Source organism: Salvia hispanica, chromosome 3 (assembly GCF_029641045.1).
Source record: "Salvia hispanica isolate PSC_SH4W2 chromosome 3, Shi_PSC_v1, whole genome shotgun sequence".
Classification (NCBI taxonomy): domain Eukaryota; kingdom Viridiplantae; phylum Streptophyta; class Magnoliopsida; order Lamiales; family Lamiaceae; genus Salvia; species Salvia hispanica.
In genome coordinates, this window is record NC_142694.1 from 5,531,533 (window position 1) to 5,545,971 (window position 14,439).

At 33.9% G+C, this 14,439-nt stretch overlaps 1 protein-coding gene across 2 annotated transcripts; it reads right to left on the bottom strand.

Annotated features, from left to right (window-relative positions):
- Positions 1-276: 276 nt before the first annotated feature.
- On the bottom strand, positions 277-6,243 carry LOC125213425 (uncharacterized). 2 transcript variants are annotated; one of them, XM_089067532.1, is made up of 7 exons: positions 5,929-6,243; positions 4,817-4,865; positions 4,198-4,482; positions 3,910-4,114; positions 2,857-3,783; positions 1,861-2,749; positions 277-1,747 (listed from the first exon to the last, which is right to left on the bottom strand). In XM_089067532.1, the coding sequence occupies exons 3-7, from the start codon at positions 4,351-4,353 to the stop codon at positions 592-594; spliced, it is 3,333 nt and encodes a 1,110-aa protein (XP_088923658.1). In that variant the 5' UTR covers positions 4,354-4,482; positions 4,817-4,865; positions 5,929-6,243; the 3' UTR covers positions 277-591. The 2 variants fall into 2 exon arrangements, with proteins under 2 accessions (XP_088923658.1, XP_088923659.1); XM_089067533.1 differs by having other exon boundaries at positions 4,948-6,243.
- Between the last annotated feature and the right edge of the window lie 8,196 nt (positions 6,244-14,439).

Sequence of the window (14,439 nt, forward strand, 5' to 3'; positions counted from 1 at the left end):
CACGCCCTCTATGTTCTTGTGGCTGCGATCAGCAAGTCGCAATGCTGAATCTACTCCTTTGTTGACGTTTCTCATCTGGTTTAGTGGGCACCAGTTAGTAGGGTCAGGCTCAAACAGTATAAGCCTGGTTAACCAATCCTGCATACTACCAATCGATTGCAGCATGAATATACACTGCAACCATCGATTATTCACCACTTTTTTATTTCATCATTACAGTTGCAAGAAACCATCAATCATGGTGTCAATAAACGTAACTGTAAAAACAACACAACATTACGAAACCGTAATTTTTATTAAAATGCAAAAAGAAAGGAAAATTGCAGACATCTTTTTTTTCTTCCAAAGGATGTACAATGGAAAATCAAACAAAAGGGGGCTGCGTTCTAAAATCAAACGGGGCCATTCCCAAAATGTAAAAAACAATAAAAATAATCAGCAAAATAAAGACTAGCTTCTTGGGGTGCTATAGAAGTTGAAACTGGTATGAAACTACTACCTAAAAAGGGCCATCAAGAGGAAAGGAAACCTCATTTCTCTTCGCTGATGATGCACATAATCTAAACTCTCTACCACAGAAAATATGTCAAGTCAGATCTTCAATGCTGCCTTCTTATCCTCCCTCTCACCCTGCTGCTGCTGGCTCTGAGGCACCTCCTCGTTATTCAACTTCTTCGCCTCGAAATCACCACCAACTGCATTCTGCCGAAACCGCCTCACATCATCTGGGTGCACACCTCGGTGGCTCGTCTCCCCACTATCATCACGCCTTCTATCTTCATAGTTTGAATCTAATTTGTATTCCCGACCACCATTTCCCATGAAAGAGAACCTCCCAGGTCGCATCATAGGTCTGAAGTACTCCTCCGACTTCATTCTCCCCGAAGACCCCACATCATCAAACCTTTGAGTACGCCTGAATACACTAACAGGTGATCTTCTCCTCCTTAAATTGTTAGAATCTGCAAAATTACGCTCCTCAACCCATCGGGAGTTCCTTTGAGGAGAGAAACGACCTCTTGACGGGGATATGTAATCCTCTCCATAATCAGTTTGAAACGTGGACTTCGGGAAATGCATCCTCATTCTCTCCATCCTAGCCTCAGACCGAAAATCAGGAGACCTGCTGAGTCTTCTAGCGCCCAAAGTCCGTTCTCTTTGCGGATGCCATGCCCTGGGTGAACGCGTTCTAGATCTTGAACGAGATCTCCTCCGGGTGACAGGCATGTGCGTCTGCCTACCAGAACATGGAGAAAAACTGTGTTCTCTTCTTGAGAAATTGCGTTGCATGCGAACAGGTAGACCTGCATCCTCGGGCAGAGGCTCAAACTCTTCCACAAAATCTCTACTTGGACGCATCGAATAACGTCCCCTGCCTCTGAAGTTGCCCCCTCCCCGTGTCATTGGTATTCTTCTACCTACACCAAAATATTCATCCCTCTCCACTGGTGATCTCCTCATGAATGGCTTATGCAAGCCTTTTGATAAATAATTAGTTTGCCTTGAATCATGGTAGTCCACCCGATCAATCTTGTTTGCAGATTCACCAGTTTTACTTCTTGGCCTGGTGTGGTTACGACCCTCACCTCCCTGATAATTTGTGGTATAGCGCCTTCTCGAACCCCATGATGCCCATTGATGAACTCCATCTCTATCACCAGGAACAGCAGATCTAAATCGACCCAGATATCTATCAGGACTTGCATCCCTTTCAGGCCGAGGATATGCATCAGCAAGACGACGTGATCTAAATCACAACATAAAAGAGTTAAAGAGAGGAATCAAATTTCAAAATAGACTGCCCTATACGAGTATGGAATAACAGAAGATTGGAAAAAATTAATCAAGAGAGCTTGATACCTGGATTGCTGCATAAAGAAAGCATCCTTCACATCAGTACCATCTGCAGATGACCGTCCTTCAATCCGGGATTGAAGCTTTCCCCTGGCAGACTTTGATGCATATTCTTCAATGCGGGTCACCCTAACATTTACAGCATCTTTGTGATCAAGCAACTGTAATCTTCGCATGCCATCATTTGACTCCATTGTCATTTCCACGCCCTGTTCAACTGTAGAACCAGACCCAGCATTGGATCCCTTTCCAACTATCTCATTATTGTCAGACTCATTTTTAGCAATATGGCCATTCAAGGAATGATTAACTGGTCCACTCTTACTTTTATCTTCTGGAGATAATTTCAGGGACAAATTTCTCTGAGTTCCATGGGAACCCTCAGAACCACCTTCAACTATCTCAGACCCATGGTAGTAGTCAGCAGTATCAGAACCAGCTCCATTCCTGCCATCAGATTCATAGTCAACAGACTCATTTTCCATCTCATTTTCCTCCCATGAGTACAAACAAGAACCCCTCAGTTCCCCATCCTCATATGGAGAATCATACCCTTCCTTGAAACCAGTCGAGTCATCTCCATCAACAGCATCAACATGGTTGCCCCCAAAAACATCTGAATTGTGTTGGCCTTCAAGCCCAAGTCCAATAGTTTCAACAGTAGTGGGTCCTTTACTTCTTGTTCCAGCACTACAACTCTTGCTAGTATCCTCGACCACAGCTCTCTTCGATTGTGATTTGGGAAGATTACTATCCTCGTCATGCTCAATAACATGTTCAGCTACTTCTGAGTACTGCTTGCAATCAGCTTTTGTAGAACTCGAAAGAAGGGACCCATCAATTTGTTTATTTGAATCAGTACTTGCAATAGGTTGAGCATCTATAGTAAAGGTGCCTGCAGGAAAAAGATTTAACACATTGGAATTAAGAGTTTACCATACCTAAATGACTTAATAAATAGCATATCAAAGAGTAAATAACTAATTTAGATTGTAATAATACCAGGTAATTCAGACGTCCTCTTGAAAACTTCCATATCTTTAGGCTGGACAACAATCGCAGATTCAGAAGCGGTTGTGTCATGAGTATTGACTTCAAGAGTCCCAGCATGACTTACATCTAGAGCTGCACTTCTCTCGCATTCACTGATGTTACAAGAAGAATCTTCATCCCGTAACATAGTAGCATTGTTTTTATCTTCAGATACTAGCATACTGAAAGGAGAACTGCCGACAATGACATCCGAGCTTGTTACTTGTTTCAATGTTTTCATTTCAGATGCACAATTAGAAGCCTGAAATGAGTTTCTATAACTAGGATCCTCTTCACAAGATTGATGGGAAGTATCTCTGACAATATGAGGACAGATCACATTTGGTGGTTCATGCAAATTTTGATCGAGAGGAGGCACACTGCAAATTCCATCTTCTGAAACTGCTGTTGACTTATCTTCTACTACTTTTAGACTTGATGTCTGAACAGGAGTGCCAGTCGGCTTAGCTAGTAACTGATCTGAAAAATGGTTCTCACTCTCTTCCTCATGCATGCCTTCATTGACATCCTTTACAGTGCCCCCAGCAATTGAATCATCACATGGTTCGCCCCAAGCATCCATTGGAGTATTCAAATCCCAATACTCTCGGCTTACCTTTGGCATGGTGTCATCCTCTAGGCAGCCAGTTAGCAAGCTCCGTGAAGCAGCAGCAGAATTGTCACCTTGGGACTCGACCTTAGCTCCAAGGACATCAATGTTACTCAAAGATGGCTTGTTATTTTTTAAACCTTGTTCAGACAGAGTGGCAGGACTTGATGCATCAGAGTTCTTTTGGATTGTAGTGTCATTTGGAACAATATCCTTTTTATCTGCATCATCGATGTCAGCATCCATGCTAGCAGCCGCTGCAAGAAGTTCAATTCCCGAGAAGTCCCCTGCACAATCAATTTTTACACTCTGCTTTAGTAAACATAGAGACACGTCACCAAAGCCATAACCGATATATATTAGCAGGTTCACAAATTTTTATACTCTTAAATGCTAGTTAGAGAGCCTCTGACCTGAGGAACAGTTAGGATACTGAAGTTGCACGTGATCTTCCAAAAGTGGTGAACAAGAGCGTGTTCTCTTGGGAGCAGAATCTTGATTGTGTAGAGAGGATGTCCAGGGATGAGGTGATGGTGATTGAAGTAAATGCCTTCTTTTCTTGAGAGGAACATTTTCTGATTTTCCAGAGGTTGCCTGTCCAATAATCACTTCGCCGAACTGCAATAGTAACAAAAGTATGCTCAGGTCTTGAAGAATAACACAAAAAATATAGCTGTAGTAACCAGCTTTTACAATATTACCTTGTCAGAATCAGACCCTGAGAAATCTCCAACTCTTTTGGGGCTTATAGAATTTCCTGCTTTTACAACACTATTCAAGCTTCTGGCAACTGACTTCTGTGTGCGTCGCCCTTTCGTCACTGGTTTCCAACTTAATTCTGGATTGGTGGAGTTCATAACTTACCCGCACTTAGCAATATTTTGCAGATGTGGGCTCTATCCCATACACGATGAATCCACCAAATTCACTCCCTGCTTTCTGATTCAACAAACTTGCACAGTCCCGGATCAACTGGAAGAACAATTCTGCCGGACATGCAGTAAATTCAGGAAAAAGTGAATATAAAGTTCTTGATTAAAAATGCATACGAGGATAGAAATTAAGGTACAATTCTGTGTTTTCGAAAAAAATCATCTGTCAGTCACCACAAAATTTATATTCCATGAAACAAACTGTACCCTCTCCTTTAACTCACTAGGATAGATTCATAAGTTGTCAACAAGAACACATTTTTAGGATAATTTTTTAACAATTAAAAACATAAAACGGCTTGGTATAACTAAAGCATTGTATTATAAATGTGAATACCAATAGCAACCCTGTCGATTAATCATTTGATGATTAAAACTTAGATCTTACCATAGGTCATAAACAGTAATCTCTTTGAACCTTCACAAAAACGAGCTCACTGCAACAAAGCAAAAAATTGCATCAGGCACGCAACCAAGAAGCAATGCACAAGTACAGTGATTAAGATTCATTAATTTCACCTAGCAAAAGGCGATACTGTAAAACATATATAGCTCTCATACACATAAGCACATCATTCTTGTAGTATATTTTAGTTCCACATAAAATTCCTGATATATAGCTCTCGGTTCTTTTTTGCTTATTTACATGGCAGATCAAAAGTAGAATGTCTAGATGCTTAGGTGAACCATTAAATCATGACGATAGAAAGGGTTTGAATGGCCTCTCGCCCATTAAATTGATAGCTTGCAACCTTCAGGTGAGCATAGATAATGAACACAAGATCTAATCCGAAATTATCATCAGAGAGTCTTCAAATCATATGCAGTGCCCAGTATAAAAGGAACGGATTAAAGAATTAATCCATCTTAAAGCAAGACTTAGCAGAAGGATGGCAGCATTTTGTTATGATCTAGATCTAAGGGGTAAGACACGCAAGAAAAAACAAGGAAAAAGTTCCAAGTTTCTGTAGCAAGTTTTCTGAAATTTGAAGAAATCTCCAGCATACATCAATCTTCAACCGGAGAGTTTTTTTTGCAAATAAATCTTGCGACAACAGAACGCCGAGCAAATCAGACAACAACTCCTCCGTGGTTAGTTTAAAAATGATTTCCTTCAGCCAGATCCCGATCTGGGCCACATTTCCAGGCGTACATTATGCATTTAACCAGGATGCGACAAGCAATTAACGGGAAAAAGCAGGAGAACATGTGGAAATCCATCCTTGAATTCAACATGTCCATCGCAAATCCTTCAACCGAAATCTCATTAAGTTGCAACTTCATATGCTCAGCCGAACGAAGACTTTGCCGAAGAAACAAACAGATTCAGATCTTGAACAACTCAAATCCGGATGAGAAAAAGCTAGAGAGTGTGTCGGAGACCACAGATCTTGCTACCGAGAAGCAGATTACTCGCCACACGCCGGTGAAGACAACAAGAGAAAAACAACCAAAGCACAAATCACGCAGATTATCAAAAAACTTAGGGTTTCGCTATACCTGTATATCAACGCTCCAAAAAAACCTAAATCTCCACCTTTCAACCGATTAACCTCCCTCCGATGGTGAAATCTCACAAAAACTGGCGCACACGTATAACTCCACCAGAAATCCTGGCAAAAATCCCCCTCCGCTCCAAGTCTTATTCACACAACCGAATGCGCCGGCGCCGCAGCGACAATTGAACCGGCGAACGAGGTCTTCCAGATCTTCAACCGCCGAGAAGCCGTCGGATGATATCTCTTGGCTTCTGGAATATTTCTTCGCCTTTCGGAGAAGAGGAGAGAGAAGAAATGCGTAGATGATGAAAGAGCATTGGAGGATTAATTGCATCGCACTGACCACCAATTTATGCTTTCCATTATGACCACTTTACCCCTCCGCCTCTTCAATTGACACGAATGCCCTTCAATGCCCTAGTCCTCTTCGCTAACGACGTCCGCTTTGTCGGGTAATTACGGTCAATATTCTGATTAACGGCGTTAATCATTTCTTCACATCTCACTAATTTCATTACACCTAACCCTTATTTTCTAAATAATAATTTCATACTTTTATTATTTTGCAAATTTTTCTTACGTTTTGATTTAGTTCTTACTAATGGATGAGATTCTATGAAACAGGGTTAAACAAGGTCATTGACCTTCTTAAAACTTTAAGGTAAATATTTTCTATAAGGTCTATTTTCAGTTGTAGATTTGCTATCTTTATCTAATTTTATACTCTAAAATAATAGCACAAAATAATTGATTTTGTTTTGATTTGTAATCCTTGACAAATTTTAGTTCCTTTATAAGTATTTCACAAAATAGGAGTAATAAATAGTGTGTTATGATAAATTAGGAACATGCTAAGATTAAATGTTTGAGGGCAAATTTGGTATAAATTTTTACCGAATCATAACGGAAAAGCTCGAACTAAAAGTGCAACGACAAGAAGAGAACTCCAATATTGAAGGAGCCGAAAGTGTCATGAAAGCAATTACTTTTGCTGAATGTCAGTGTTCAATTTAGACGACGCGTGTAAAACCGATTAGAAGAGAGCTTCAGTATTGAAGGAGCCGAAAGTTTCATGAAAGTAATTACTCTTGCTGAATGTCAGTGTTCAATTTAGATGACGCGTGTAAACCCGATTAGAAGATAACTCCAATATTGAAGGAGCCGAAAGCACCATGAAAGTTATTACTGTTGTCGAATGTCAGTGTTCAATTTAGACGACGCGTGTAAAACTGATTAGAAGAGAGCTCCAATATTGAAGGAGCCGAAAGTGTCATGAAAGTAATTACTCTTGCTTAATGCCACTGTTCAATTTAGATGACGCTTGTAAACCCGATTAGAAGATAACTCCAATATTGAAGGAGCCGAAAGTGTCATGAAAGTTATTACTGATGTCGAATGTCAATGTTCAATTTAGACGACGCGTGTAAAACTGAATAGAACACAAATCCAATATTGAAGGAGCCAAAATTCTCATGAAAGCAATGATTGTTATTGAATGTCAATACTCAATTTAGATAACGTGTGTAAAACCTAAAGCAAGTATTCATTAATTGGCGTTATAAAGATCAGAGAATCAAAGTATAGTGTTAAATATGTCGGTTAGTGTCGGATACGAAATAGGCGAATCCTTCTCATCAATGTTATAAAGTCTAAGCTAAAAACAAAGATCTCAACGGTTGTCCGGAGATCATTTAAAGGTGAAACTGGAGAAGATAATTTCAAACCGGAAGTGTCCGAAAATATTAAAATTAGTTAAAAATATTATTAAAATATCAAATTAAATATCAATTAACATTATTAGGCTCAAACCCAAAGATGCGGTAATGATCTAATTACATTACATCTCGCTAATTACATATAGTACCTCATTTCTTAAATAATTCCACAAAAATGGTCATATTTTTTGTTTTGGTATATTACTAAAACTAGTTATATTTTCTTATTGAAACTTTCTTGCCGATTTTTTTCTCTTTACCTGTTTTATTTATTTCTTCTCTTTATTCTTGTAATTGTACATTAAAATCATTTATAAATAAAACTACTTTTATGAATAAATGGAGTAATTTCATATTTACCATATTATTAACATTTTTAAATTTTAATTTAATTAGTTCTTTACATATGTGTGGGAATATATGAAATGGAGAAACTAGATCATTGACCTTCTTAAAATTTTGATATAATTAGCGTCCAAAGATGTATTTCAGTTGTTGATTTGTAAATATTATCTATTTTTATACTCTACAACTGTGGCACAAATAAATGATTTTGTATTTTTATTGTTGATATGCAATCTTTTCTATCAAATTTTATTCTCTTGTTTCGCAAAGTAAATAATAGTAGTATCGTATTATGCCAATTTATTAACATGCTAAGATCAAACATTGATAAATTTGCTACAAGATGTATACCTAATCACAATTGAAAAAACTCAATTTGAAAGCTCAATGATCAAAGGAGAACTCTAAAATTGAAGGAGTCGAAACTGTCATGGAAGCAATGCATTATTATCGAATATTAGTGTTCAAAAGCAATTGTTCATCAATTGACATTATAAAGCTCAAAGATAAGTAATAGGAGTACTATACAGTGTTTGATATATCAGTCAAAGTTAGATTCGTAAATTGAAAATCCTTCATATTTATTTGTGCTATAAAGTCTAAAATAAAGCACAAAGATCTCAACAGTGATCCAAAGAACGCTCAAATATCAAACGGGAAAAGCTAATGTCAAGCCGAAAGAGTCCAAAGTTATTAAAAGATAAGATCATAGGAGTATTTCAGAAAATCGTTAAATTTTCAAATTAAATACTAGTATAAGAATGTCAAATAACATTATCAGGCTCAAGGCTTAAATAAAGCCTAGCGTTTTATTTTTGAACAAATGTGATTGTCCTCGTAAAACTTTGAAGCTATGTCCAAATATTTCAAAGGTATATGTTTAATAGTCTTAATCATTGGTCATTAGTCATTACTGTATTAATGATTTTGATTATTTAAGAAAGCCTAGCGTCTGTTTTTAAAAAATTTGATTGCCACTCTTTTTGGCATGCTAAAGCCTATTTGTAATCCAATTGAAATCCTAATATTACACATCAATTATCAAGACTTAATCCATGAAAGTGCCGTCGTTTTCATAAGACTATAAAATGGGGTCGTTTTATTTATCGGTTGATTTATCACGTAAAACCAAAAAAGAATAAGAATAATAAATAAATAAATAGAGCCTATTAACTGTATAGCTTAACAAAAATTTGCATCGTCCTGGGTTTCTTGTAGTTAGTACACAAATAATTGGGGTTTAAGTTTTAAAATTGTGTTACTTGATATTTGCCTCATAACAACTATGAACAAAAGCATTAAATTTGTACACGATTGAAACTTGACACATTATTTATGAGGAAAATTTTAATAAACAAAATATTCCTCAAACATGGCGTTGCCACTTTAAAATACTATGTAGTTATTCCATTAATTAGATTGTGAAAAATATTAAAGGTTGTTGACTGGTATTGAAAAAAAATGAAACTTTTGTAAATTATACGGACGACATAATTTTTCTATAAATCCACATTATTAATGTGTTGTTATGATTAATACAGTATGATATAGTATCAACGAACTGGTTAGTTTTTAGCACTCAATCCATGTAATTACCAACAATCTGTCATAACTCATAATTATGAGCACCTGTCAAAACTAGTAATTTCATTTTTAAGCAAAGGTAACATGTGAAACTATGAATCATTTTAGAAAAAAATATATGCTAATCGGCTATTATGTATATCAATGAATTTTATGATCCTAAAATAAATTTTCTAATGATATTTAATAATTTTATGATACAATTATATGTTTTAAATGTTACGAATTCTGACTATATAATTTACATCTCTTTGCACCCTGTTTGATTTAAGATTAATATCAATAAGTTATAGGAGTAATAATTTAACAATTTATTATTTTTTATAAATTAAATTAAATTTATATTTAATTCAAAATAAATTTATCAAGAAAATTATAAAATGCCTTATCTAGCCTCATCTTGAAATATGTTGCCCGTGGTTTGGAATATGGTCAAAAATTGGATTTGATAATAGAATTGAGATAAGATGATATGTGGTAGCCTGATATGAAAATGGTGAACATCCAGATTAACAATGTGTGGCCCTGATTTCCAGATGATCTTGCTATAACTAAATACTGCTAATTATTTAAAAAAATTAATAATTAAAATCATAAATTTTAACTAAATTAGAAAAATATGATACTCCCTCCATTCCATCAGTGTTAAGACACATTTTTTTTGAAAAATTATACTAATAAATTGTTAAAGTAGAGACAAAGTAAAGTAAGAGAGAAGATAGTGTTAAGAAGAATTTTCACAACATTATTCTCTCTATTACATAGTACTCTCTCTCCACTTTCACTATTTGTTACTGTATTAATTTTTCAAAACGAATGCGAAAAATAAATGTGTCAATACTAATGGACAGAAAGAGTATTTTTTATTGAGTTTAAAATTGGTAGTATACAATATCATAAACTTCACGTTTTCTTTGTTATTTCCCAACAACTAAAAATAAGATATATTCAGCGAAAACTTAGTTTACGTCAACAACATGAAATATTTATGATATTTGAAACTAATTTTTAAATTCTTGGCAAGTACTCCTAGGATAAAAGGCACGTAGAAAGCAGTGTTGACTTAGTAGTGCCAAGTGGGATAAAAACACATATCTATTACTAGTAAGATATAGTGATTGGTTTGTTATGGAATAACAAACAAAATGTAAAATTTATTATATTTTAGGCAAATTTTAAAATTAATAAAAAATATCAAAATTCGATCAAAGTTTGTGATATTAGAGTTCAAATATTTTTTTTCCATTTCAAGTAAGGAATTTTTTGTGGTTAGATTATACAATTGTTAGAGAAAACTTGTCACTTGCAAATTATCCTATGAATCACACTTATTTATTATGATTTTTATTATTATTATAGAATAATACTTTTGCTGTGATAATGATTCTTTTTCTTTATATACGCGTTTGCTTTACAATCTTTATATCAACGAATTGAAGCGCACCTAATCCCAAAGTTATATCAATTGGACCCCACAAAAAAGTCAAATATCAGATATTAAACTTTAATTGTCATCTATCTTCTTTTTTGTCATCTAATCATTAAAGCAAAACATTTTTCTTTTTGACACAAAATTTTGTAAGACTGCTTGCACTATTTTCGAGTTAAATGATAATAGAATAATAAAAAAAATATTTTAGAAAATATATCATTTTAAATGGAATATTTTAAAAAGAAAAAAACAGTCACTTTAAGTAGGACATAATTTAAGAGGACATAAGAAGTAAATTTCGTTCAGCAATAAAACTTTATCGCTTGTGAACAGAATGTTAAGAAATACTCCTATGAGTTAAAAAAATTGATAGAATGTAAATTTTACTATTATACATCACTTTTATACTTAATAAAATATGAGTTGATTGTGGGCCTATTTATAATCGAGAAAGAAACTAAAAGGATATATATAATGAAATGATAATTGAGAAATCTTACTTTTTTTTTTTAAATGATACTCACATATCAGTCATATAATGGCTCGAAACTAAGCCAATTACTTAAAATTATTTATTTTGAGTGATAAAATAGTAGATAAAACACACAAATTGATTATTTGAAGAGTAAAAAGTATAACAACTTCAAAATTAATCATTTTATAAATATAAATGGTAAATGCATTTTCGTTGTTTTTATCTATTGATTATAAACGTCCTCATATAATGATTATCGATTATCTCACTCAAAATAGACGTCCTCATATAATGATTATCTACCAATAAGAGGCAATGGACAAAATTATATACACTTTTTTAGCATCCACCCTTATCCACTGAAATAAACAAGTTCATATCATACAATTTATTCTAATCATGTCTACATACATTAGGTTTTCATTCATCTACTCCAATATTTTAGATTTTACAAACTGAACAAGACAAAATATTTAAAGAATATAGTAGTCTGTAAATGAACATTTAAAGGGTGTAGCTTACATGGAGCAAGGTCCAGGGTTGAAATATACTCGCCTATCCTAAGTATAAATAAATAAGAAAAAAAATAAAGAAATAAATAAGGATTTAACGACACGAATATACCTTACTTAGTCCACTAAGCTTATCAAATTCTTGGCATGTGAAATAAGAAACAAAGTATGGCTAACTACGTACTAACCACATTCAACCATTTGCACGGTATTCAAACTCAATTTTGTGTATATGTCACACCAGAAAATAGTTTTACTCCAACTATTTGCATATCTTTTAGTATATGTCTTACAAAATTTTTGCAGTAGCACCATACTTGGTGTTGTTTCATAGAAACATCTAAAAATAGGTTTGAGTTTGATGTGTGATTGGAGAAATTGCTACACCAAAATTCATTTTTGATGTATGGTTAGAGATGGTTCTCCTAAAATTTTATTTTCAACCATAATCCTTTTTTTTTTTAAAAGATGAGAAAATTTGACGTGCGACAATGCTACATTGTCATGGGTACCATTCACATAGCACCAACGTAGGCATAATATGAGAATATGACAAATCGAAACTTAGTGGCAAGAGCATGTGTACTACCATGTGTATAGTGAGCAGGAGTCGGCGTGCCCAAACGCTGAAGCACAACGTTAATCACGTTGGGAAACACGTTGTTGCATGCTTGAGAAGGCTTGAGCATCAATCATTCTGCTTTGCACATTCACACGGGCGTCACATGACACTAATTTTTCACTAAATCTAAAATAAGATAAAAGAAAATTATCGCCCAACAGCTTCTGCACTGTGCGAAACTTCCCCCTTTTTATTCTAATTTTTCATTTATTAACACCTCAATTTTACCCACTTTAATTCATTTATATATATTTTTTAGTTATTTTTTAATAAAATTAGTAATTTTTATTAAAAATATTTATTTTGACTACATAATTAAAAATAATAATAAAATAGAAAAATATGTGAAATCCATGATTACTTCTATAAGTGTGGAGCGTTGTGAATGTTTTAATGTTTTCTCACCGATTAATAAGTTAAGTGTTTTGAGTTATATTCAAAATTTCAAAGAGATTAAATTTGCAAAATATGAAAAACAATATTCGAACTTCTCCCGACCACATCATATGGGCGATGATCTGGCATTGAGTCGATATTAAATTTGCAACTCTTTTTTAATTCCTATTAATATTAGTATCTACTCTAATTTGGATCAAACCAAGATATTTTAAAATTATGCAATCAATCAAAGTAGGACAAGCTATGAAGCAATGAAGAAAATATTGCAAACTGCTAGTTTGACTTTGATGTTAGAATCACATTTCATTTATTTCTTTAATTTTATCACTCCAATATGTGTAGCTGTATATTTTAATTTCTTTTCTTTATCTTTCTTTTGTTTATAGAAAGACTGCAGAGTGCATAGTGTAGTTTATTGCTAAACCATACACATCACCTAATGTTATTAATTCTCTTAGTTTTTTAATCAAACTGCAGCGACTTCTTAACCTCTAAAACCATAATAATACTCTCACTTTATGCCATCTATTTATGTAAATTCAATATATATTTGAGAAATATGAATGAACAAGGGAAGCATATGGGATAACAAGAACACCACATGTTGATAAAAAGTTCACATGGATAGTCAATAATTTTTTTGGGTTAAATGTAGATCACGTGCCACATGGAAATTTACACACTGTGACAAGTTAAATATTTCAACTTCAAATATATTGGAGTATATCTTATTTTTTCAAAGAAAATCTTCCTTGGAAGTTCCATCTAATAAATTACTACAAATTTACAATCTTTGAATAATTTGTCGACGTGATTATACACAGAGTATTCACCCTTTTTTCAGTTGTAGTACAAAAAAATCAAAGAGAAATGATAGTCCAAAAATAAATACTTGTGTCACATAAAAGAAATTGTCTAGGAATATATATAAGAGATAAAGAGAACGGGAATCAAATCTCTCTGACTATATTTAATTACTTTAAAAATATTTATTGAATTGATTAACTTTCTCTACATACGCGCATTAATTCAACTATATTTACTTTTAAAAGTAACAACTATAAAGACTAAAGGGCGTCAATAAAATAATCATCAACTAATCAAAATTTATTAACTCCTTTACTTTAAAGCCAACAAATAGTAGCGGTACACCAAAAACAGGCATTAATACGATAACAAAAGTAAATGAAAACAGGCACTAAGTTATTTTAGTTTTCGATCTAACATATGAATGAAGTTATGAAACGATTGTCCTTCCATTCCCAATTTGTTAAATAACCAAAAATATACTACTATTAAGTTCAACAATGACACAAGATCTACTTGAATACTACACTAGTAGTATTAAAATAGTAAAACAATAGAAAATTTATGTATATCAATTATGAAAAGTGGAAAGAAAATCATAATTAAAATATTCAATGCCAA

Coding starts and splice junctions, on each gene's coding strand:
- LOC125213425 (XM_089067532.1), bottom strand. CDS start 4,353: ATGAACTCCACCAATCCAGAATTAAGTTGGAAACCAGTGACGAAAGGG. Junction 4,115..4,197: donor CAGGGTCTGATTCTGACAAG/GTAATATTGTAA, acceptor TTACTATTGCAG/TTCGGCGAAGTGATTATTGG. Junction 1,748..1,860: donor TTCTTTATGCAGCAATCCAG/GTATCAAGCTCT, acceptor GTTGTGATTTAG/ATCACGTCGTCTTGCTGATG.